General features: G+C 35.3%; 1 protein-coding gene across 4 annotated transcripts in view; it reads right to left on the bottom strand.

Moving 5' to 3' along the window:
• LTBP1 (latent transforming growth factor beta binding protein 1) overlaps positions 1-27,261 on the bottom strand; it is a 196,184-nt gene that overhangs the window by 31,800 nt on the left and 137,123 nt on the right. For all 4 annotated transcript variants that reach the window (XM_039352347.1, XM_039352349.1, XM_039352350.1 and 1 more), the window contains 10 exons: positions 26,674-26,799; positions 25,774-25,896; positions 23,106-23,225; positions 18,622-18,744; positions 16,343-16,474; positions 14,005-14,127; positions 10,688-10,813; positions 9,451-9,576; positions 6,459-6,602; positions 1,197-1,376 (listed from right to left, as the gene is read on the bottom strand). In XM_039352347.1, the coding sequence (XP_039208281.1) occupies positions 1,197-1,376; positions 6,459-6,602; positions 9,451-9,576; positions 10,688-10,813; positions 14,005-14,127; positions 16,343-16,474; positions 18,622-18,744; positions 23,106-23,225; positions 25,774-25,896; positions 26,674-26,799 (1,323 nt within the window). The remainder of the gene's footprint in view (positions 1-1,196; positions 1,377-6,458; positions 6,603-9,450; positions 9,577-10,687; positions 10,814-14,004; positions 14,128-16,342; positions 16,475-18,621; positions 18,745-23,105; positions 23,226-25,773; positions 25,897-26,673; positions 26,800-27,261) is intronic.

Genomic DNA, 27,261 nt, shown 5'->3' with positions numbered 1-27,261 from the left:
GAGATTTTAGGCCCTTTTCAGGGCCCACAGCAGGGTGAAATCGGGCGCAGAAGGCAGAACCCTGCCTTCCTGTGTCCCATTGTGCCACAACGCAAACCAGAAGTTGCAACAAAACAGATATTCTTTAAAGGCAGCCCCATGTTATAGGAGTCCATTTGGGGAGTAGCTAGAGCGTGAGTGACTGAGAGTTGGGTTTCCTGATCCAGGAAAATATGCAACCGGCACACAACAGAAACTTTGCAATTCAAAGGAAATGCAAAAACTGAGATAATATTTCTTTTAGAAAGGAAAGATGAGCTGAACACTGCCAATTTTTCAGTATGTGATGGACTTCAGTTGGTAAGGGTATGTGTGTGTGTGGGGGGGGAAGTGATAAAAAATAAACCTGAAACATCTTTTTTGGCCCTTGTAAAGCAAGTTTCCCAACCAAATATTCACATGAATACAAGTACTCTGTAAAGCAAGTTTGTTGTAACAATTCTATGGGTTTGGAGTTGAAAATCTGATGTTTTTAATATACTTTTGGAGGATTACTTGCAGTGCAATCACATTCATTTCCTTGCCCTCACTCCTGACAAATTATATACTGGAATAAATCAGAAACCTTTATCTTATTACTTCTAGCAAAAAATATTAGATTTCTTTTTTAAAGGAAATACAGTAATCTTTCAATAAAATAATAAACAACTCGGAGTTATGAAAAGAACTAACAACTTGCAAAGTGTTATTGGCACTTGTGTTCTGGGGCAGAAGTTTTGTACATTTAATTAATATTAGGCAAACAGAATTACTATCTTACACTATAAATGGCATAAGGAAAATTTGAATTACATAATCTTTACATGAGAGAGAGAGAAAAAAAAATTCTACAAAACTTCTAGCACTATTTAAAATATTAAAAAAATATTTCTGAGATTTAGGTTTCCCTTTAGCACAAAAATGCAATAGAAAGCATTACTTTCTTGATTCCAATTTAGATATCTTTCATGCAAATAAAGCTTTCATTTTACAGAAGAGCTCAAATATTCCAGTTTGCTATTCACATCTCTTTCCCCCCATTAATATTATCCTTAACGATCCAAGTTGTTTAGGAAAGTGTGACTGCTAAGAGCAAGAACTTCTTAGTTATGTAATCCCTGAGCCTCCTTGTAATGTTATGCACAATAATTGCCACTGAATGGAAAAGGATAACTCACCACTTCCAAGCACAGGACATGGGAATATTTCACAGTTGTCACCCCAGCCAGCACCCAAAGTACAACAGCATTCTTGCTTTGTAACATTGGATGTTAATACATTATCACAAAAATTTGCGTCATTTAGATTGTAGTAACATTCTTTCTTTTCCACGGTTTCTTTGGTTCTGTCTGGAACCTCTATGAAAAACAAACAATAAAAGATACATTCAATATGTATGCAGAGAAATCATCTACTCAAAAATAAATGCAGTGCTTTAAAGCAATTCACAATACCTATAACCTGATACTAAGCGGATGATGTAGATTCAGTGGGTCAATGTAAATATAACATTGGGCTCTTTGTTGGTTATGTTTCAGAGATCAGAATCAGACTATGAAATTACAACCTCAACCTCTATTTTTCCCCTATTCAGGAATCCTTTAAAATAAGATTTGCTCATTTATTTTATCTCCTGACTTAAAGTCCTGAAAGAGGTAGCTGTAGTTGAGACTGGCTCCTTAGTACAGAGATATATATGTCTGTGGAGATTCTCAGTCATCCAGGTCATAGTTGTCTCAAAGGTGCTTTTTCAAAAGGCAACTGGACAACCTGCCTCCAGAAGCTGTGAATGCTCCAACACTGGAAGTTTTTAAGAAGAGACTGGACAGCCATTTGCCCGAAATGGTATAGGGTTTCCTGCCTGAGCAGGGGGTTGGACTAGAAGACCTCCAAGATCCCTTCCAACTTTATTATTATTATTTTGCTTCTCATCTAAGAAGCTTTATCGGTTTTGAACCCATAGTTTTAACTGATGAAGCTTCTTGGATGAGAAGTGAAATGTCTTCTTCTTACTCAAGGGAAAAAAACCAGTCCAGTTGCCTTTTGAAATAGCATCTTTTAGCATAGAGGAAGTCACCTTGATAGAAAGGTTGGGAAAGAGTAGATGGATGGTGAAGTAAAGTTGCTCAGTGGAAATGTAACAGCAGAAACCTAGAAAATTATGAGACACTTCTCATAAAAGAACAGCACCAGGTTCCCAGACCAGAAAGCTATGGTAGTTCTTAGGTTTCCTACTTCTATTCTGACAGAGAGTCTGAGTCAGCAGCAGCTGTGAGCATCCTGCCTCTTCAATGTGCTCTCATATGGCTTCTGTTTGGCTCCAGTAATTCCCCCAAGATCTGGACATCAATTTCATAAATATCCCTCAACATGAGCTTGTAAAATTTAATTTCAGCTTCATGCCAATGTGCTTACGTCAATCCAGTTGACAGAGAATCAAATTTAATAGCACATTAAGCCTGCTGAACCAAGGGAAGAGATAATTCTTAAATTCAGACAGAACAGGATGGGGACAGATCCAGAATTATTGGGCTTGCCCTACTATAGGAATATTGTTTAGCAATAACTAAGATGTGAGATTTTTGGGTGGAAGTTGATTTCTAGGGAGAGCTGTGTTTGTTGAGGTTATAGCCTGTTGTATATCAATATCCTTGCCTGAGCTGCTAGCAGTGGTGGGATTCAGCCAGTTCGTACCACTTTGACAGAACCGATAGCTATTTTTTTGTTCCCCAGGCCCAGAGAACCAGTTGTTCACATTTGAATCCCACCACTGGCTGCTAGATCCTGTTATTAGGTTAGCAGTCGAGTCCCAAAGGCTGATTGTTCTGAGGGAATTTTCATTTGGTCCCAGGTGATGTAGAATTGGGACAGTTAGGGAGTTTGTTGCCATCATGGCAATCTGACTCAGGTGATTTGGGGCTGAACAAATCAAGAGTTTCATATCAGATCTGGTTTTTGTTTTGGAATAGTTGTGACATGATGTGGTAAGGATGGGAGAATAACTATTAGTTCCTTTCCACAGTAATCATTTGTTTGCTGGTGCTATTGGACTCTGCAGGGACACAGGACCTATTTAGATTGGTCCACTTCAATGATTTAATGAATCCTGATGGGCTCCATCCCTGGATTTTATTTTATTTTTTAGGATTTGAATGCTGGAACAGAGATATGACAAGGCCTACAGACACTAATTAAAAATGAATAGCCCTAAAGAGTCCTCTGAGCTGCCCCAAACATTTAGATGATTGTGATATATAAAATAATAAGTCATGTTAGGAAGTTCTGTTTCATATAATGGCTATTATACATTTAGATATGTATTTTCTGCCTTCAGAAGAACATATGTTTCTATTAGAAGAAACAAATAATTAAAGCAACATGAGGTTTTTCGAATTCAGCACACTTGCATTCTCATCATGCTTTTATACTTTGCAAAATTAATAAATGTGCTGCAGCGTATTAGTACAGTCTGAGGTCTCTCTTTTTCCATTGGGTATGTAGTTTTCCAAAATGTCTGAATTCATAAAATATATGGTTTGATGGCATTATCCACTGTCTAAGAAGATCAAAATTAAGAATGTTACATATCACACATATGTAGCTGGACTAATTTGGTTTTTTCCAAAGTGACAGAAGGATCTGTACATCATCACCAAAGCATACATTTTCACTGAACAAAAAGCCACTCAGAAGAGCAGGGGAAGCAAAATAGAGGAGGAGGAGGAGGAGGAGGCATAACATGACTTTTGCAGGTAAAATTTATCTCAGTCAGACAAAATGATCATCTATATGGACATAAATAATGAATACTGAGAAGATTAAAATAAAAAACAAAACAAAATAACAGCTAAACCAAAATATTAGCCAATTGGAGAAATTAAATAAGTTTGGTTCATGTGTTGTGCAGAATACAAATTAACACAGGCTCAAATTTATTATTTTTGCTGCAACAGAATGTGAAACTCATAGTGATTTTTACATCCTTTTAAATTCTGTTTCAATTTCTCCCCTGTTTAATGTCCTGGTTTTTAAAATAGTTATTTACACAGCTGTGACTAAAAGTTAGACAGACTTTGTGAAAGTTTGGAAACTGAATGAGACAAAAAACTTTTATGGAAAGAACAGAAATGTACACAGAATAAACCAGTTTTACATATTTATGAGTCTTCTTTGATATTATTAGCATCTACATAGATGTAATAATTTACTTCATGCTGCAAATCTCTGGGGACATTTGAAAGATGTACCAATGTAACCTATTTTACAGAGATGGTTATTTTAGGCTTGGTTAGAAGAAAAGTCTTTATGGTGTCCAGAATAAATCTGACTGCAGGACCTTACTTGGGAAGGAGGCATAAAGTGTAGTTCTAAGCAAATATTTCAGTAAAATAAGAAGGCAATGAATATTCACAAAAATAAACCACAATGGCAAATCATTGGCTTTCAGGGCAACAAAAAGATATATTCTTAGGTTTTAAAGCAGACACAAAAATTAAAATATTATTGAAGAGCATGGAGATTAATGCTAGTAAGTGTTTGGATCTGGCAATCAAATTTAAACAAATAACTTTCTTTCCATCCAGCTGTAACCTATGCTCTTTTGTTCTTGCCTTAAATTTTGTGTCATATTGAAGGAACTTGACATTATTTTGCTAGATTTCTGAAATATCAGCAATCTGTGCTATGCTGGTCTCTTGAACAGAATTAAGCAGTCTTTCCAATTTTCTTTTAATCTGAACATATATTTAGTATTCCAAATTTAACTCCCTTCCATTATATGGGTAGAGGAAAAATAAATCTTTATTCTATAGACAACCAAGTAAACAAAGAGCACTAGATATCCAGCTTCCTTATTTTCTAGGAGAACCTATCACAAGGATGCTAAAGGTGATATGTCATGATGTTTTGAGCAATACCTCAGCAGAGTCAAGTTAGTCATTTTCTTAATTTTTCACATGCTGAGCACAAAAGATTCCCATTTGCTGTCCTAAGATGACTTTTCCAAAGGACATAGAGATGTTATACTTGATACCAGAGAACCGGCGGAGTTGTGAAGAATCTGTGACAGAATCTGTGACAGAATTGCTCAAGTTATGCTGCTTTGAATTTTTATCCCCAAGGGTTAAGCATATTGTTTCCAGCTGTAGGGAAGTATTGGGAAAAGTAGAAATCTTACTTCCAAAGCTTCCCTTGTGGGCATCCTTGCTTAGACTGGAACATTAAAGACATGTGGAATGATAGAGGCCTCTTCCAAGTAAATAATTCCCTCAACCTCTGGACAGAAAGATCAACAGTATCCTTTGGAATCTGCAATGTTCTCCCAGGAACAATAAGATTATACCATATTAATCTTGCACACTAGATTATTTTTTTTCCTTAGATGAGAACATTCAAATGTGCAAGACATGGCAAACTTCTCTAGTGTGGCTGATTATACATGCCTGCTAGAGAATAGATAATTGAATATATTAGGTTGATATGACAAAGATCTTGTACTGAAGGCCTTCTTCAACTAGTTGCCAAGTCATTATTTTTTTTTAGGCAGAGAGATTTTTCCACAGTATGGCTTTAGTTTCAGAACAATTTTATTGAGGCTTGCCTAGCATGCAATTTCAACACTATATAGTTAGACAATATCCATCATTTAATCTTACACTTATATCAGCCTATGCAAAACTTTTAACAGCCACACTACAGCATTATTATTTTTGCTATTGCTATTAGTAATATATATTATGTATTTTTTTATTCTACTTTATTCTGAATTACGAATTGGATAAAGAACAGTACTGTTTGTGTATGTTGTAACAAAAATAATTTGTTTAATGTAATGAAAGCCTCTGCTTTTAGCTTCTCAGAAACTTTCATAGTCAATACATTAACAAAGATGACTTAAGAACCTAATATTGGGATTGCAAGAAGTTTTCATGGATTACATATTCTTTTTTTTTTTTTTTTTTTAATTGAAATTTTTCAAAAGTTTTACAAATAAGAATCAACCCCCCCCTCCCCAACCACCCCACCCCCCCCCCCGACTTCCCAGAACTGAATATAGGATTATTTAACAAATATTTTAATGGATTACATATTCTTATTTGTACTTTGTGATTCTATCTTTTTAAACCTGATCATGGTTTATGCATCAGTTTTTCTGTAACGTGTAATTCTGAGATTTTTCAAGAATACAAGCTAGAAAACATAATAAATATATGTATAAATGATATTTAAAGAATGGATAAGCATAAGAAACTGGCAGGAAATTTATATAACTTTCAAAACAACAATTTTCAAAACATTCACAGTCATTAGTTCATTATTATTGTTAAAATTTGAATCTATGACAGAACAATTTGGTACAATCAGCCTTTCTTTTGAGTTATGTCAGGCTAAAGATGTCTACATGTTAACCAACAGATACATTCAGAGTCACTGGACATTACCTGTTGAAGAGCGGAACTGACACAGTCCACTCATTGGGTCGTATTCCTGATTTTCATTTGAACACAAACACAGGAAGGAGCCTTCCACATTTTCACAGAGAGCTTCGCCACATACCCCACTTAGCATTTCACATTCATTCACATCTGAAAAATAAAGCGTAACATCAATCCAAACTTTCTTCATTTTGTTTTGTTCTATCAATCTTATTTAACATCAGTCTTAACATCATCATCGTCATCAGCATCATCATCACCAAAGAAAACACTTTTATTTCTCTTTGCATCAGTGTTATCAGCTGGGAAGCTAAAAATATTTATTTTTTTAAAAAAGTATTTGCATTTATTATATAACTAACATAATTATTGTTGAAAATAATTCATATAATTATTTATTCCAAAACTGTCATTAACATTTCTACAATTGAATTCAAGAATGCATCCCTAATCAATTTGGCAAACTGTAGGATAATACTAAAAATATTGCATTTACTAAGGATGGTTCTAACAGGTGATATTCCAGTACTGTCTTTAGATTGTTACCAAAAACAAAACAAAAAAGTCCCAAAGATGAATTCTTTGAGTGAAATGTAAGGTGTTTCATACTGCAGAATCAAAATGGCATCTCTTTCTGGAGCAAATTTGTAAGGAGCCATCTTGCCTCTTAGACCAAGGAAGAGGGGAAAAAAACAAAACAAAACTGCCCCTCAAGTTTTAAAAAAAAATCTAGAAAACAATTAAAATTGTAATAAGTTTCAGATATCAGTTTAAAGGCTTATTAATGTATATCAAGGGCAGAAAAGAAAAGGAAATAAGAAACTTGGGGAAAACTCAAGTATCACTAAGGTCCATCCACATAAGCCCAGGGCAGGTAGAACTCCACATAAAAATTCTAGTTCTGGAATACAAGGCAGGTTGAATGCCTTTAATTGATTTAGAGAACAGAAATTCATAGTAGGGAATTGTTATTTTTCTTCTGAGGCTGCCTTATGACCTTTTATAACTCTGGGAGGATTTGAAATAACTGGCATAATGCAGGACCAATATCTCCGAATCATAAAAAAATGGTTATGTAAAAGAAAATGTGTATTGTTTAACAGGTTTGAGGAATTTCTGGAACTTTGAAATTTAAAAATCAGGTTCAAGTCCAGTCATAGCTCATGAGATGTATAGTAATGATCTGAGGTTCTATGGCATCATGGTGGTATTTCCCCCCCCCCCTCATTCTGCTGAACCTAGATAAATTAGCACGACATAGATATCAACAGTTGCTTTATGGTGAGTTCTGAATGATCCATATCACATTGCTCTGGAGTCACTAGACAGAGATTACTTTGACTAAAAATTTCCATTGTCTTAAAAGTTTAGACTTAACCAAGCTTTTTCAAAATTATTAGCTTTAGTTTGACTAAGATTTTCTAAAGGTGCTCTCCAAATATGTTTTTCCCTAGATGTTAGATCTCTGGATCTCAACCATATTATTGGCCATCATGGCTCTGATCTTATATTAATGAAGAAATGAGAGTAGTAAGGCAGAAACTCTTCTTAAAGCTATCATTTACCATTTCATTTTGGAAAACTTTCTTGTTCTGAGATAATTTCAGTCCACACAAATAAACTACTTTGGTGAATGCAGAATCTGCAACTGACGACTTCAATTGTTCACTGCTTCAATTATTTTCCAAAGAGCTCTAGTTTTGCTCTTTTATCACATGGATCTCTGGGCCTCCAGCCTTTTATCTGGCAGGGCTGCAGCAGATAAATTAAAACGGCTAAAGGCACTTCTATCAAATATAATGAAAGCTGCCCCTAACCTTGCTGAGAAGGGAATATTGTTTATTTGCTAAATGATTCATTTATTTAGTTTTGGCCAGGGAGACTCATTCCTTTCACTATTTCAAGAGAATAGTCAGGGGCTTTAAAAGCTCTACAGGAAAAGCAAAGAAGTGTCTTCACCCCCCCCCCCTCAGCTTTGTCCTTCAACTATTTCCAGTATACAGAATGTTTTTTGGAGGAAAAAAAATGCATTTCTAGTGGGTAGGATTTTAGTTCATTTTTTTGTTATCTAATTTATTCTAAATCCAGAACACAGACTGGAGAGGACTTTTTGTTTTCTTTTATTCTCTTTATCCTTGGGTTTTTGATCTTGATAGATGTATTCCTTGGTGCCCCCTCCTAACTCTCAAGATTCCTTGTGTATTGGAAGAATGGTAGGAGGAGGGAGGAAAGATAGAGAAAGAACAGAAGGGTAACCTGGAGCAGGAATGCATCAAAGGTGAAACTTGATATTTTCAGCAGGACTTAAGAATAAGGGGACTAGTGCCACACATATGAATTAAGAGGAGTTTCTTCTTTTACTTGGAAGTTTTCTATTTTAGAGGATTTTTATCTGTTTCCAACTTCAAAATGAAGGGAAAGTGATTGTGCCACCAATGTTCAGGTAGTTCTGATTTCATTGTCATTTTGTGATCTTGGTCCAAAACAATCCTATTCTGGATCTTCCATATTATTCTCATGTCTCCATACAATGTAGCCTCCTTGTTGGCCTCCCAATTTGGGACAGTCTCAGCATATTGCCTCCAACAATCTGACTCCTCATTTTACTAATCTCAGAAGAATGGAAGGCTGAGTGAATCTTGACCCTGTGAAGATCAAACTCTAGGCTATTGGCAGAGTTTGCCTGCAGTGCTGCATTCTAACCTCTGCGCCACCATGGTTCCTTTATCCTGTTATCCTAATCGCTCTCTTGGTTTGTCATTTGTATTTCCCTCTTAAATTTTAAAACTTTAAAAAGTTAAATTATGCCAATAATATTAACAAAATGTATGAACAGTCTGATGTTTTCACAAAAAGATTCTAAAAAGGTAAGATAATGGGTTCCTTATTACAAAGTTGTTCACAAATTTATTTCTGTACATAATAAAAATAACAAGAAACTTAAATTTTCCATGAAAATTGATTTGTCAAGGAAAATTGTTAAAATTTAACAACTTACCCACACAGCCCTGCCCATCCTGTAGATATTGATATCCCTGATAACAAAGACAGCGGTAGGAGCCGGGAGAATTTTCACAGAAACCATGGTCACCGCATATAGTACTGTTTGCACATTCATCCATATCTGAAAATAGCAAATTAGAATTGTTGTTGTTGTTATTATTATTATTTCTGCCTTTACTCTAAAAGCAAGGCAGCCTTTCCCTAACAATAGCCCTGAGAGACTGAGTTGGACTGAAAGAGAATGATATTGGTATTGTTTATGTTTTAATTTTGTAAGCTGCCCAGAGCTATGTATGTGAGATGGGTAGCTATAAAAATTGAATGAACAAATGAATGAATGGCCCAAAGTCAGCCTGACTTTCATGTTTGATAGAAGTTGAAAATGAATATTCCTAATTCATGCCATCACCTTAACTACCATATGGCAATGACTTTCCTAATATTATATCCATTGATATTAGTGGACATAATAAGCCAAATTGTACAGAAAAAAAAACATTTAGAAATAAGTATCTGCTTATGTTGGGAATGAAACTGTTGCAAAGCTATCATTCTATGGTCAAAATATGAACCACATATTCTTCTGTAGTTTTTTTGGATTTGTCCTGATCATTTACCCCTTAATATTGTTGGAAAGAAGATGGTTTAGAAAGAGAGAGCAATCTCATTCTTTTCTTCCTGTTGGGCCTCACCTAATAAAACATAACCTCCTAAACCCATATCCCTTATCTAAAAGCAGTAGCTTATTCTTATACACAATTGGGCTAGATTGATTCTTGAGTGTAAAGAAATAAAACGCTGGGCTGTTAGTTTGATCTCCGAGCTTGGCAATTTGGTTGCGAGCTCAGAGATCAAACTAAAAACCCAACTACCAACCCGAGCTACTAATATTCAAACACATCTCAAATAAAAGGCTTCATATAGATCTATATTTCTGTGCAACAAATATTTGGTATCTGTCATTTGGTGCCCTTAAGCAGCTCATACAACTTTATGAAATGTTTTTTTCCAGATTGGGAACTACCCTGCTAAATTAAACCCTTATATCTTCTGAGAAAACTCAAAGAATTTCATTGAGCTGCTGTTAACTCATCTAAATCATTATGTGGGACACTGAAATATATTCTTCTGTCAATTTTGTAGATCATGGAATTCTGTGAGGGTCTTTGTAGAGAAAGAATGAAAACTAATGATTGGATATAAGAATCAGAGCTCTATCAAACCCATTTCACCTTCACATGTTCGTCCATCTCTAGAAACCATAAAACCCTGTTCACAAATGCAGCGGAAAGAACCCTCAGTATTTAAACATTTTCCGTGGGAGGAACAGAGGTTGGATCCTGCACATTCATTGATATCTGGAAGGAACACAAAAACAGAGACCGAACAAATTTATATTAATATGAACCCTGAACTTTTAAAATGATCAGCAACATTTAAAATAGCCATTACTATTTCTGAAATACTCATATATGGGAAACTCCAGGAAAGTCTTTATTAACAGGTAATAAAAATTGCATGATTGATAACTGTGGTCATACAAACTAACTAGCCTCCAAGAGTGAAATGGGATTCTTCTCCTTCCTACCAGCCTAACAAAGTAATGTTGAATCTTGGAAAGGCAGTACACCTTATGCCAATACTTAAAAAAATAACCCGGCTGAATACAAAAAGGCTGCAGGAGTGTATAGCAGGTCTTTCTTAGATGCTTTAACACAAATGTCAAATTGAGTACTGTATGTCCATAAAGATGCTGATTTTTGACAGTGACTTCTTGATGATGCTTATTCTCAGCATAATGCCAGCTGAAGTATACTGGAGACAGTACTGCACCATTTATGATGTTCACTGGCTCCAATACATGTATTGAAGTCTATTCTCCAATTCTCTTCTTGCTGCAAGGTTCCTTTCATCACTTGGCATCATTTTTAAAAAAAATATTATATTAAATAAATAATTAAATCAGGACTGGCATTCTACCAAGGAAAACACTAGCCTCTACCTTCATCTTTATTTATGAAAATGCTCCTGGCTTTCACATAAACCAGTGGTTCTCAACCTTCCTAATGCCGCGACCCTTTAATATAGTTCCTCACGTTGTGGTGACCCCAACCATAAAATTATTTTCATTGCTACTTCATAACTGTAATTTTGCTACTGTTATGAATCGTAATGTAAATATCTGATATGCAGGATGTATTTTCATTGTTACAAATGGGAAAAAGTCATAAAGTACAGGTAGTCCTTCATTTATGACCATTTTTCACACTTATGACCGTTGCAGCATCCCCAGGGTCATGTGATGTACATTTTGATGCTTGGCAACTGATTCATATTTATGATGGTCACATTGTTCCAGGGTCATGTGATTGCCTTTTGCAACCTTCTGACAAGCAACGTTAATGGGGGAAACCAGATTCACTTAACAACCATGTTACTAATTTAATCTGTCTCTCCCTCTTTCTTTTATCTCCCTCTCTCCCCGTTTCTCTTTCCCTCTCTCCCTCTTTCTTTCTCTCTCTCTCTCCCTCTCCCTCTCGCCCTTTCTCTCTTCCTCTCTCCCTCCCTCTCCCTTTCTTTCTCTCTCCCCCTCTTTCTCTCTCCCTTCTTTCTCCCTTTTTCTCTCCCTCTCTCTCTCCCTCTATTTCTCTCTCTCCCTCTTTCTCTCCCTGCCTCCCTTTCTTTCTCTCTCCCTTTCTCCTTCTTTCTCTTTCTCTCCCTCTCTCTCTCCCTCTCTCTTTCTCTCTCTCCCTCTATTTCTCTTTCCCTCTTTCTCTCCCTCTCTCTATTTCTCTCTTCCTCTAAAAGATCCTTAAAATCCTTAAAAGTTATGCTTGGGTGGAAGACTTTTTCTTTTACAGATGGGGTGGGTTGGCAGACAAGTACTAAAAAAAAGGGGGGAAAAAGTGCGAATAGGCGTCCAGTAGCTAGCCTGAAGTTTGAACGACTTCTTTCTCTTGCCACCGGCTTCTAGGAGGAGCAAAAGACATCTAGCACTGCAACCAGGCACCCTGAACTGGCCATTCCAGGGCTTCCTGCACTGGCTGACTTAGTTGTCTGCAACCTCCTGTTGTCGCTTGGGGGGGAGGAAGGGACAAGGGTGGGAGAGATTCCTTCTTTCTCATCCGATGAGGGAAGTTATGTTGGACCGTCGACTCTGTGTCAAGCCCTGTGGGCCCAACATTCGTGGGCAGGCAGGCCGCCACCTCCCCATCGCCCTCCACGCTGGCTGGCTCCGTCATCAGACCTTCCAGCTGACAAGCACACAATCAGGGGGTCTCCAGCTGATGGGTGCAGAAGATTGGCGCCGCGGCGGCCTCCCAGCCACCCGCTTCTTTGGCTGGAACAATTGGCAGGGCTTGCATGGTCGCCGGCGGCGGGGAGCGCGTCAACGGCCATTGGGGACCACGCCAGCAGTTCTGTGCCATAGAGGCTTGAGGTGCGGGACGTGGAGTGGCACAGTGCCACGGGAGGCAGCAGGACAGGGGGGAGGGGTTACCTGCATCATGCCGGCCAAACTCTGGAAGCCTGCCTGAATGAAGAATTTTAGGGGGAGTTGAAAGCGAGACAGGTTCCTAAGACCATCAGAAATATGTGTTTTCCGATGGTCTTAGATGACCCCTGTGAAAGGCTCGTTCGACCCCCAAAGAGGTTGCGACCCACAGGTTGAGAACTGCTGACATAAAACATTAAGACATATTGGGGGGAGGGGGGAAGAAATATATTTAGAGCCTAGTACTTGAAAATCTGTTTATTTTATTTTGAAAAAAATACAAAAAAGTACGATGAAAGATTTTTCTAAGGAGCTAGAGGAGAAGTGGTAGTGAAACAACTTACCAGATTTGGTTTCTGAAAAACTCCTGAAAGCTCGGTCTTTTGTGAGTGTTCTCAACATAGCAATTATGCCCACTATTCTCAAGAACTTGCCTACTTCAGCACTTGTTGGTAAATGTTACAAATGCTAATAAAAGTGGGACAGAAAATTTCCTGAGATCAATTTTCACCACTTCAGGCAATTTTAACTGTTTTTCAGCCTTTTGGTTAAGGTCAAATACAGTTTGACATTTTCCACACTGTATGCCTGCTTTTCAAGGTAACTGTTCTAAAATATGCAGAAGCAGGTAATTCAGGCTTTCCTTCCAACACACCAAATAATTGTTGTCTACGTACTTGTGCAGATGATGGATACTAAGATGAATGTACTAATTAGACTCATACTCATTTGCATAGGATTTTTTTTCAGTCCATTTTTTTTCCTGGAAAACCTCTTATCAACTTCTATTATGCAGCAACTTATGCAAATGAAAGGATGTACTAAATTTATAATTATAATATTAATAATTATAATTTTTAATTGTACAAAGATTAAAAAATGAAACGTGGTAATATTTGAACTTATGGGATAATTCTTTTAAAACAATTGTGAATGTCAGGATAGTGCTTGACAAATGCTATGATGACAGGAGTACTCATACAATAATTTCAACCATAAAAAATTATGTTTCTTAGCTTTAAAAAAAAAAAAAGAAATCCTTTAGTGATACCGTACCTTGACAACCTCTAGAAGGAATTAACTGGAAGCCCTCTGGACATGTACACTCATAAGACCCTTTGGTATTAATACAAGTTCCCCCACGACAAACATTCTTGTCTTCTTGGCATTCATTAATATCTGAAACAAATCCAATTTCAGATAGAAGATACTTACTTAACAATATCTCTCTATAGAAAAATCAGAGATAGAGGAATGCTTGAGTGATTCACATAAAAAGTATACACCATAAAGACAACAAAATATTAATCTACCCTTCAAATAATGCTAGATTGTTCTAATTTTCAAGCACTAGAAGCCAACAATTGGTGTTATTAATTTTCCAATTTGGGCAACACTGGAACCTATATGTATATCATCACTGGCTGAATGGACAGTATTAGGATATAATAGAAACAGACTTTGTATGAATAGATACAAAGACTGCTGAAAGAAACAGACTTTGTATGGATACATGTAAAAAAATATAGAACTTATTTATACAAAACACAGTAAGTTAAAGTATGCAAAGTGTGTGTATTTTATATACACACACACAAACACACACAAATAATATTTGTATCACATAATTCTATATAGAATTGCAATTGTTTATTGTTCCAACAATAAACAATACATATTATACTTCTATATCTTGTTTTTTGTTGTATTTTTCACTTATTTATTAAACTACTGCTACTGTTTTTTTGATAATATATGTATTTTTACGTTTTGTTTATTTTGCTGTTTTCTTTTCTGTTATGTTAAAGGTAATAAAAATGAACAAAAACATGCTCAGTTATTTAAATTGTACAAAACACTGGCAAAATCCTTTAAAAAAATAGACACAATGTTTTGATGAGAAATTGAGAAATTCTTGTATCATATTTATAGAAGCTAAATAATTTAATGTATGGTTCATCATATTACTTGATAATGAAGTTGAAGTATGAGGGTGCTATTATGATTTAGATGCTTTGCCCAGAGACCACTTATAATTTTGGATGAAACAATTATGAAAGAACATATTTAACACATATGTAAATGAAGTTCATGTTCATAAATCCAGACACTAAATATATTACAATGATGATGATCCCATGCAATCCTACAGTTGTTTTACTTGTCTTGTAATTAGACATGATGGGGAGGCAAATGTTATTTAATTTGTTAAGGGTTACAATAATATGAACATGGCTGTAAGACTGCCAGCAAAATTTTAAAAACTATGACTTACATATAGCTTCCCTCCCCCCAAGTATTTTAAAAATTGCTTCAGATTATTTGGAAACCACAGTTGGTAGACAACCAAGTTTAAATAAGAATATAATAGGGGAAAGACTCAAACTAATTCAAGTCTCTTTTTATTCTGGGCAAACCTATATATATAAAATCACTTACCAGCAGAAAAAAATTAAACAGAGGCCATATGTAACATGTCTGACAGATGGAATGTCAACAAGAGAAGCATTCCCATAATTGTATTTCCACAGAAAAGAAAGCTTTTGAATGTCTATGTTCCACACAGCTGTTAAATGCTATAACCATTTGTCCCCTTATATAAATCTAAATCATACAAGAACTCAGATTTCATGAATCGCAAAAGCATTTATGTATTTTTTTTCAGCAATTGATCACTGGTTAACAATGCTACATTTAAACCAGGCACAAGTTTCTAAGAATATTTGTTTTTGTTACTAAGTTATAGCGTTTGGTACTTTAATCAATTCAAGACCAACAAAATATGTTAGAAATGTGGGTGGAGGCATCAACTAGAGTCCAACGTTTCATATAAAATATATGTCTATGAAAGTGGATCAGCTACCTTCTCTAGTGTTGTAATGTTCCAAAATCACCCACCATGGAAATTAAGGTGAAAAGAAAGAACAATTAACTATATATAACAAGGATGAAATAATTATGCATTTGTTACACAATTACTATACTGTAGAAAGGCTGTGGTAGGGTAGCCCCAAACAGTAAGAATTGGATTTTTTTTTGTAACCTTTGCTTGAAGTTATTATTTAGGATGAGGGAAGGTATCTTCTGCCCTCAGCAAGAGTTTGGACTACATGGCCTACAAATGTCCCACTTCCCTTGATCATAAGCCTTTGATTCTAAGTAATAATATTGTTCGGAAGAATGCTTCATATTGAATGACATCATTTCATGTGTTCTCTCTCTCTCTCTCTCTCTCTCTCTCTCTCTCTCTCTCTCTCTCTCTCTCTCACACACACACACACACACACACACACACACACACACACACACACACAGTGTAAAAACTGTAATTCACAAAATAGCATTTGGCTGAAGGGTTAATGAAAACATGGTAAAAATGAAAGTTACAATATACCTTCACAATAGTCTCTTGCATGTGACAGCTGATAGCCTTGCTCACAAATACACCTGTAAGATCCAGCTACATTTCTGCATTGCCCATTTCTGCAGAACTGCTGCTGTTGCTGCTGCTGACATTCATCTACATCTGCAAATAATCAATAAACATTTAGGTATTTATTTAAATTCTGTTCCCCACAACTAACAATTTTTAACAGTTTTAAAATACATTCATGTACTTATATTTGCAAAGAGTATTAAGAATTGAATCAAAACATACTAAGTTTATTAGCAGTTTCAATATGGCTGCTTGATAGAGTAAGTTGTCTTTCTGTATTAATTGCCCATGTTGTAATACTGGAAGGTTGCCAATAGGGAGAAATTGGATGGATGGATCTGGATACACAATATTACTATGATTTTTTATTGAAATTGACTCCAATCATATTCAGCTGTTGCTCACTCATGAGCTTACAATAACCTTTTTCCTTTCTCAAACTTTAAGGATGCTCAGCTATGCCAACATCTGGATTTCGGCAGGAAAAGTCATTTAAAAGTCACACAAAAATGTAGAAAAACATATATTGCTACAGGATAGTGCTGCTGACACACCAAGCAGAATAACTAGTCGTTAATTCATTCCAGAAACAAAATGTCTCACACTCACTCTGAGTTGAAACATAGAGGGGCAGAATCTATAGAGATACTCCAGTGGTTCCCAACCTTTTCTATACCCAACAACCCTAGAACATTTCTGATATATTCTCACGCTCCTTACAAAAGTTCAAAATAACGGCAACGAATTATGTATATACACTATAATTTTGAAAACCCAAGTTTTCGTACCCTCTGGAATATCATCTCACACCCCCAGGGGGTGCGAGCACCCTGGCTGGAAACCTGAAATAACCAAAGTAATGCACTATGGCGTTACCTGAGGTTTTTAAAACCCATGAATCCCAAATGGACAGGGTCCTCTGCAATCTCAGCTTTGCCACTTGTGGACTGGATGCTTGCCCCACCTGGCTGATAAAAAGCAGCTAGAGAGGGACTGCAAATTAGATGTGACTATTCTCCTTTGAGGAAAGGGAGATGCCAGAGGCCTTTATAAAGCATTGGCTCATCTGCTTCTCAAGAGGAGATGTCTGTATCCAACAGAGTTAAACAGTTTCTATCCTATCTTTAACCATAACTTTCTGGAGAAAAATAATGGGGCTTAAATTGCAGAGGGCCTAGCAGGATATGGGTTACCTGACTCATGGCAGTCCAGTTTGAACCTGGGCATGGGACAGAAACTGAATTCGTTGCTTTCACAGATGAACTTTGGTAGGACTTGGATGCAGAGAGTAAGACAGTTCTTGCCCACCTAGATCTTTCAGCAGATTTCAGTAGACTACAGTATCTTTCTGGATTATTAGAAAGGCATGGGAATTGAGGGCACAATGTTATGATAGTTCCATTCCAACCTAAGCAGGCAGGTCCAGACAGTGGTTGTGGGATAGACAAGTCATGGGCTCTTGGTCATGGAAGGATTTAATTCTTTCTTCTATTGTGTTTAAAAATTACATAAAACTACCGAAGAATTAGGTTTGAGGTGAGGTATGATCAATATGCAGATAGTTAACTAAGTACTCTAAGTCTCCATCCTGGACTTAAGAGAGATAGTGGAAGTCATGATGTTTCATTTGGAGGCTATCAAAATCTGGATGGGGGAAATGAAGCTCCACTTAAACAGGATGGAGTGGCTGCTGAGTGAGGAGCTGAGTCTAGGACAGTGCCATTTTTGACTCTTGACAGTGCCATTTTTGACTCTTCCCCCAGAAAGAGCAGGGGAAAGTGTAGCTAGGAGAGCTTTTGCCTACTCAGAGACTTATTTGGAACAAGAAGCAATGATGATGCTCATATTCTTGTCATTTTTAGATTATTGTAACTTGCTCTACACGAGGTCGCCTTTGAAAACCACCCAGAAACTTCAGCTAGTCCAGAACATGAAACTGCCATGTTATATCTCCACATATAATTCAAAGTACTGGCCACTACCTACAGAGCTCAGTGTGGCTCAAAGTCTGAATATCTTAGAATTTCCTAATAGTCTCTGTCTATCCTATTCAATAAATTGTGGATGCCTGCTAAGAGTCCACTACTATGAGGAGGCATGGGAGAGGGGACCTGAAAGTGGCTGTTTCCTGTAGAAGTTCATTTTCTTTAGAAAGCTTGCCACCCAAAACAAGGATGACTTAATAAATAGATTTCTTGCCATTAAATAAATCACATAAGCATTACTCATGTTTTTACCTTCACACTGATCTCCTGCTGGGGAAAGTTGATAACCTTGGCTACAAAGGCATCTGAAAGATCCCTCAAGGTTTTCACACTGGCCATTTGTGCAAAGACTGCTATACTGACATTCATTTACATCTGTGAATATAAAAGATATATTTTAAATAGTATTTGTTTGTTTGACATGAGGCAAACATTTTCCACAGAATCTATCAATAAATTGTCACTGACTTCTTTCAATGCAAACTTTAGTCAAGTTTCCTTTTATACTCACGTTTGCTTCCCCACTAGGAATGGATGAATCTGTTAATCCCCATTTATCTGACACTTGTTTTTATTCATTATTTTTAAAGAAATCACAAGAAAAGTATTAGAAAACATTTGTGTTATCAAGTTCAACTCCTGGCATGTACAGGGGTCCAAATTAGGGCATATTTGACAGATGGGTATCAAATTCTGTTTCAGTATATTTAGTGAAAGGGAATGTATAATGTCACTGGTAATTAGTTTTATTCTCAAACTTTTTTCATTGTTTTTTAAATATATATTTGCAAATCTCCTTAGTGTATACATATTTTTGCGATTTCGTATAATATAATACAATTGTATACATTATTTTTATACACATATACTGGATTGTTTCCATAATAATATGTTTTTTAAGCTGCCAAAGTGCATCATGGAGATTGAAGATTTTAAATTATTCTGAGAAATTCAATCTTGGTTTGTTATGATTTAAAAATATGAAATTGGATGAATTCACTCAAATGTAGAGTAAATAATTTTTTCTTCTATTCTTAATCCTAACTCTAATGCTAATTCTCACATCCAATCCCTCTGGAAACGTACTGAGTAATAACTGAGTTGAAATTAATTTATACTGGAAAAATGAATTACAATAACCAGTCCCTTTAGAGCAGTGTTTCTCAACCTTGACAATTTTAAGGCATGTGGACTTCAAATCCCAGAATTCCACAGCCAGCATTGCTGGCTGTGGAATTCTGGGAGTTGAAGTCCACATGCCTTAAAATTGTCAAGGTTGAGAAACACTGCTTTAGAGAGGCAAGTCTGTAATCTGAAAAGCTGTGTATGAGAAGTGTTGTCTTTAAAAATATATCTTCTACATTTAGAAAAGAAATACAAGTATTTAAAAATGAATGCAAACTCAATTGGTGCAAATTATTTGGAGGGGCATTTCATCAAGCATCTTCTACTTTATGATCTTCTCTGGTTTCTCCTTCAAACAGTAGTTAGCTTTGCCTGACTGGTAATTTTGCTCGAAATATGCCCTGTGCTCACAGGAAGGGCCTTGATAGGGCAATCCTGAGCCTTCAAGAAGATGTAGCAACATAGGAAAGGGTTCAGTAGGTGCTTTGGCCATCTGGAAACGGTTCACACAACACTACTGTTACTCATTAAGTGGTATTTGTTTTGTATTGGACAACCATAAGAAAGGCAGGTTTTGGGACAGTATCTATTGCACTCAAAAACATGCCGCACTTTGTATCTGTTAAATGCAACTCCTATCATTCCCACCCATGCTGACTTGAAGAATGCTGCTTAAACCACTGTGTTTACTCCTGTAGAAACCAATTAAATGAGTCTACCATTGTTAATGCCTCCTTTTGATATTGCAAGTGAAAACAAGCAAGAAAACTCCATGAAACCACCAGTGGAGGCCATTTTAAGTAGTCTCTGTTGTAAAAGACAAAAGGTGTACATTGCAATCTCGGATAGTAGATTCAAAGCCAGCAAAAAGAACTTCAAATTCAACTATGCATAAGTGTTACCCCCATTGAATGCAAAACCTAATTAGTTTTCCAAAATGTCCCTGATATTTATATTTTATCAATGCATTTTTTATTTTGCTTTTAGAAGAGGGAAAAAGTAAGGTTTTATAATAGATGGAAGTGAAAGTTCAGAAAGACTATAAAAGTATGTCTGCTTAAGATCATAGAAAATGCTGAATAAGTCCCTCAAAGTTTGCCAACAAGGACTAGCACAATGAAAGGCTGTACCAAGAAATGCTTGTCTACTCTGGTTGTCATTTTCAAATGTTCCATTTTGCTTTGAAAGCAGACATCACAGGATAAGATGCCAAAAGCCAGAGTCTGTGCCAACATAATAAAATTATCTCTCCCTGCAGCCAGACGCTAAAAGCCACGCAGTAAGATTCTAGACAATACCGGAAAATATCATTTCTTTTAGTTGAATTTTTTTCAGAAAACGATTTCTCATATGTTCTAGCTAATTTATTCAATGATATACATTCTAAAGAAAATAAAAAATAGCTTTATAAAAAAAATAATAAAGCACATTTTCCTCAACTTATAAAAAAATATAGGACCAGAGCGTTAAACCTATGCCGAGCTGACTACATTGGTAACCAATATGTTTCCATGCTCAGTTCAATTCAATTCAATTCAATTCAAGGTGCTGGTTTAAAATAGATGGTTTGACACTCATGTACTTGCAGGTTTGTCTTTCCCGAGCAGAATCAAGACCCCATCCCATATAAAGTCTAGAGTAGGGACTAGGGAGAATATCTTGCACTTTCAAGTATAGGGAGGACCTCTCCTTGCCTGCATGTCACAAAGTGGTGAAAATATCAGCACACCCAGTCTGACAATGAGTTTTCAGATCTTATTTTTATATTCCATAAACTCCCTTGAGTCATGACAAAAATCTAACAATGTTTGAGATAGATAGATAGATAGATAGATAGATAGATAGATAGATAGATAGATAGATAGATAGATAATGCTGTTTATGTAATCAGACTGAAAGAGCCAGGCCAAGCTCTTGAAATATTATTGTTCTTTTACTATTATATATGAGGCTATGATAGAGCTATGGAAAACTTGAAATGAAATGGGTGTGGTAAACTACGAGTTACACTCTGGCTTCAGTTTATTATTAATGATGCCAAGTAAAGTTCTTTTTAGACACACAGGGCCAATGTCAAAAGCATCAACCATGGGTATCCTCCTCCACTCCTGGATAAACAGTAGCATGACAAGCAAAGGACTTGGTGAAAATGCACATCAGATGAAACTGAGCAGGATCAGGGAAATTCAGAATGCAAAAATGCCACGACATTTATTTTGTTATGTCTTGATGTCTGGTTATTATGAAAGATGAGAAAGAGAAACAGGCTGTTATTGTTAGCAGCAGGCCAACATTTCCAAAAAATTTATTCTGAGGTGCAGACATAATCTTTGCAAGACTGTCCTACATTTAGCTCTTTATGCACTAAAAATCTAATCATCTGCCAGGCAACCAGCCTTATTCTCCAGACCTTTACTGAAGCCCAAAATCTGATATCTGATCGAACATGGAATTGTTCTTCACATACATGCATATATCATACATATTTATGTCCTACTTTATTCACCAATACATTTGGAGATCAGAAAACTAGACAGACTTTACTTCAAATTTCCCACCTCCAAACTTTCCAAATACATTCTATTGAAAGCTGCAGTTATTGTGCTTCTGGAGCATTTTGTGATGTTTGACTGCTAAATGTTATAGGACATAATTTATCTTTTAAAGTTATTTAAAGATTAAACTGTAAAAGTTATTGTTTGTTCCTATTTTTATTTTTGCGTTTCATGCTTATTATTATTGCAACAAAATAACAATATGTTATTTTAATATTGTTAAAAGTTTTACTAAAATGAAGGATACAGATTCAATAAATAAATGCAATTCCTGATTGCCTTCTATTTTAGCAGAAATGCAAAAGAATGTATTTGCAAAGCTGAATTTACCACTAAAATGAACAGAGTAGGCTATTATTTTTAGAATTTTAATCAAGCAATAAAGTTTTTGCCCACCATTAGCCAATAGTCTCAGAAATAGCATCTCACTAACTTAACAATAATATAATATAGTTTTAATAATATTTTAATTTGTGTTATTTTAATCTTTTAACTATTTTTTACTTGTTTTATAACTTGTAAGCAGCCCAATGTCAGCTTGTAGGGTCGCATAAAAATTTAATAAACAAACAAACAAAAAAATAAAGGCAACTAAGAAGTGGAAAATCTAGGTAACTTAAAACTGAGCTAAATTTTCATGCCAAAGAACTGGCATGAAAGTGTAACAAAATATGTTAAAGATATTCTGCATGACATATTGTAAGTCTTTATCTTAATATTAACTGTTTCAATCAGTTTTTTATAGTGGATTTCTTGAATGTTCTTTGAGGTAAATATTTAATGACAAAAGTAGGAAAGTCTACTCTTTTCATATTTTTGCAATATAGTTCATAATCCAAACATATGCATAAAACCAAGCATGTTATGGAAAAATATAAGCAAACAACAACAAAATCTTAGGAAAAACAGTCTACCCAAAATGCAAATACCAGGAAAAAATACATATATCCAGGAGAAATATGCACAAAAATCTCTCCCATAGACTGAGTTATGCGTACTTTTTATACTGATTTCAACAGTATTTTAGTGGGAAAAAATTGAAGAAAACGTATATACCATGACACTTTCCGTTCCACGCTCTGAATCCATCTCTACAAGGGACACATTGGTAAGAACCAGGAGCATTAATACATTCTGCATCTGGACATGTATGTGGCACTGAGCATTCATCAAGGTCTATAAAAACAAAACATCAGTGAAATTTTTAATAGTAATTAAAGAATAAATGCACATCAAAGCAATAATAGTATGTAGAAAGGTATCAAAAATTGGCGCTAGAGACCAGATTCTTAAATACTGTAATACAAATTGCATAGATCTGCTGACATATATTATGTAATGTTAAGTAGGCTGTGTTTGGCAGTTTGTAAGAAGTTCAAAACATTTTGAATCTGAACTGAGTCAAATTCAAAATATACCATTTTGAGTTTGAAATGCTTCATCTCGATCACAAAACTCTTTTTCAAACAAAGTTCACATTTAAAATACCCAGTTAGCATTTAAAATTTTCAAATTCAAAACCAGGGGATTCCTCTTCAAAACATATTCAATTTGTGTACGTTTAGTGCTTAAAAACTAGAATTCGATCTCCATTAATCCATACAGTTTTCACGGTGGTCACAGGCAAGGAACTATTTTTTAATGTAATTCCCATGCTCTCTAAAAGAATAAAGATTCTACTTTGACTTCCTTTGAAATAGGGCAGCAAATACATTAATGGCTGAGTTATTTCCATTGATGCATATATTTATTTCTTACTATATTTAAAGATTTTAATTTCTTAAGGCAACAAAAAGATATTAATAGAGATTAATGATCATGTGAAACTAAGAAATAAAGATGCTGTAAATACATTCTTGTCTAAGCAATATTATGTTTCCAAATGTCCTATTCTGAAAGCAAACAGAAGTTTGTCCTTGGTGCTTCCTGGGTTTTTGTGTTGTTGTTGTTGTTTGTATTAGGAAAAAAACTTGAATCTAAGCCCAGCGGCTTAACAATAATGCAGAAAAAATACATAATAATATAGTTTTCCCATGAGTATTAAATTATAGCCTTATCAGTTAAACCCTGCTTGCATCTTCCACAAAACTCATCTTCACTAAGATTTTTGGACAAAGCATAACTTTGCAGTTAAGAGACTTATACAATTACACATAATATGAGAACACATGTAAGAAGGCCAATGGGGAATGTCATGAATGAGAAACTCCAACAAGGCACAAGTAGTTACCAACTAGGATTGAAAAGGCAGGTAATTCCAAGCAAAGCTACAGGCAAAGAATATGGATGATAACTTCATACCTGCAACTTACTGCAAGAAGGATAGCTATCAGCAACTCAGCTTAACCAATGCAAAGCCAATAGTACATTGTGCCTGACTTCCAGTATCAGCTTTCCCAAGCAATTAACAGGAAGAAGCTAACCCATCTCTTCATTGATTCATTATTTAATGAATATGTTATGTTCCTCCATAAAGCTGCAAGTTGTTTAAGTCTATTTCTTGGTGTCCACCTCTCCACTTCTCCTATTACAACTTTAATGGCAACATGTCCATAATTTTCATATCTACACCACATAGACACAATACATTTTTAAAGCTATTTGAACTAGAAATGATAGGTTTAAAAGATTATATTCTTAATAAAATGATATTTTGTAGATAAGGACAATGAAAATATAAAGACTTTATTTTAATGTTTCAATTAAATTTACATTGATTTGCAATTCAAAACCAGGAAACTTCATGCCAAAAAGCAATTTCACATTTTCCCCCAGTTATGTATTCTTTTCTTTGAAACTGATTTGTTCTTACAATGTTCTGTTCCAACTATAAATGGATTTTTTTTACTTAATTTTTGCTGTTACATAACCCTAAAGTAATTAACTTCATTGGAAATAAACAATTTCAGGATAGCAGATCAACAAATTAAAAAGATAATATCGTTTCTAAGGAAAAGGCATTCAACTGTTTATGGTTAATAGGGTCTGAAGAGTTTATATGATAAATGAAATCTATCCCCAAAACACAGACATCAGTCTTTCGAAGCACTGAGGCTACTGATATTGTTGGCTTCCAGCCATGCTGATACTGGAAGATCTGAAATTTGCTTTTGTAGGTGTGTCTCATGTTGTCCACTAGGTTCTCAAACCCTCCAGAATTTTAATAGATTTTAAAAAAAAAAAAATGGAAAATTGGCATGTTTTCAAAAAGAATACTGCTTCCAGAATTACTTTGAAAGAATTGGCCCTGGAAGCATTCTTCAGAAATAAAAATGGCAGGTAGCTACATCTTAATACTTTATTTTGAACTATCTCCAACAACCCAGGAAAAGGGGAAAGGAAAGTTGAGGCTATAGGAGCCAAGGAGCATTTTGATATGGACTATAGTGTTCTTATGGGTTAGCACGTGGAAAGGAGTGGTAAGAGTTGTTTTGCTTGTGCTATTCCCCACAGCATATGGCCTATATGTGTGTTAGCTGAAGGGAGGAAAGTGATGAAATATGTGCTGCAGAGCAAATTCAGTCTTTTCTGTACTTCCACTGAAATGTTGCAGGCAAGTAGGTAAGGGATGGATTATGATGTCATGATACATGTGTTTGTCATCTTGGTTATTTGTGGACACTTCTAATGGTTAATTACCCGTGATATTTTTTCGCTAAAAAAATTATAGCATAGTTAAAAGTTAAGTAGTCAGGAAATTTGTTTAGAGGACATTAAAACCTACCTTCACACTGGCCCCTTCTGTTCATCTGGAATCCCCTGTCGCAATATTCACATTTATATGAACCAATGGTGTTTACACATAACCCTTCTCCACAGGTATCAGGCCTGGCACATTCATCAACATCTAAAAATCCAATTTTGTGATAACTTTAATACAAACATTAAGTAAAAGATACAGCAATTTAGATAGATAGATAGACAGACAGACAGACACATATCACTCATAGAATACTAAATACATGGTTTACTTTAGATCTTAATTTTTTTAATTCAGAAGAGCTGAGTTCTTGCAAAAATATCATCATGTATTACCTGTAACTCATGAGTGTGATCTGCAGTATCCCCAATATGTAAAAGTGTTTTTTATTGCTTGGGTATCAACAGAGGTTGCCATGCTTGAGGTCTATCAGAAATGCTCTTAGTCAGATATATATAGATATACCTCTATATATGTCTATATAACCTATATAGATGTCAATAACTCTTCAGGGTTTCAGACAAAGACTTTTCCAGCATATCTAGAAATATTTACAGTAAACATTGTTCTTGCCATTTAGAAATTATATTAACTTCAAAGTCTACTAAAGAAAAAACTTTGCTTCTAACACTAACCCTCTTTCTATTCTCGTGTGCAGACATTAGATATTATACCATATTGTCAAGGAAGTACAAATATGTATTTGAAGTGAAGTCTATATTGTGAACAATAATTTTCCCTCAGTAACTGTGATCAAATATTAATTACCCCTATACTATGGGGTGCAGCATTGTGCAGTATTTCTATTTAATCAAATTCTTTCCTGAATCAATCTAAATTGATCACACCAATATATTTCAGATTCAGGCTCTTGATCATTAGCTTTAAGGATTAAGAAGCTGCCTCATAAAGGAGAGTAATTACCAACACAATCTGTTCTTTGTTCATTGGCCATGAACCCGGCCTTGCAAATGCACAGGAAGCTTCCTTCTGTATTTTCACAACGCCCAAGGGAGCAGAGATTAGGAGTCTGAGAACATTCATTAATATCTGTTAAAGAAATAAAAATATATGAAGACTCAAAAAAAACCCCTCTGTACTCTAACACTACCATCACTTCACTCCCCCTAATGTACTTAAGCACCTACTGAAATAATAATAAAAAAACATTTTCAAATAGGTTTCCATATAAAATTTGATTTAAAAAACATATTTACCAGCTTCAAGTTTCGGAGCATTAAGCTTTTTGAAATGAAATCTACTACATTTGCTGATATTTTAGATGAACATATATATTTATAATAGGAGGATCAAGCATTGTATGCTTGTGCAATCTTTTAGAAACCAGGAGAGGTAAAGATTGCTCTATTTTATTTATATAAATTTAATGTGAGATTATATAAGGAGTTTAAATATTGAGGGTTTATTTTGCAAATATCTATCCAGTAAATCTATGATAAAATTGCTTAGGTTTATATTAGGATTCCACAATTATGAAATTATGAAATTCTT

The sequence above is a fragment of the Crotalus tigris genome, unplaced genomic scaffold, assembly GCF_016545835.1.
Source record: "Crotalus tigris isolate CLP2741 ecotype Arizona unplaced genomic scaffold, ASM1654583v1 scf7180000018420.1175843, whole genome shotgun sequence".
NCBI lineage: Eukaryota > Metazoa > Chordata > Lepidosauria > Squamata > Viperidae > Crotalus > Crotalus tigris.
This window is presented reverse-complemented; position numbering and strand designations above follow the sequence as displayed.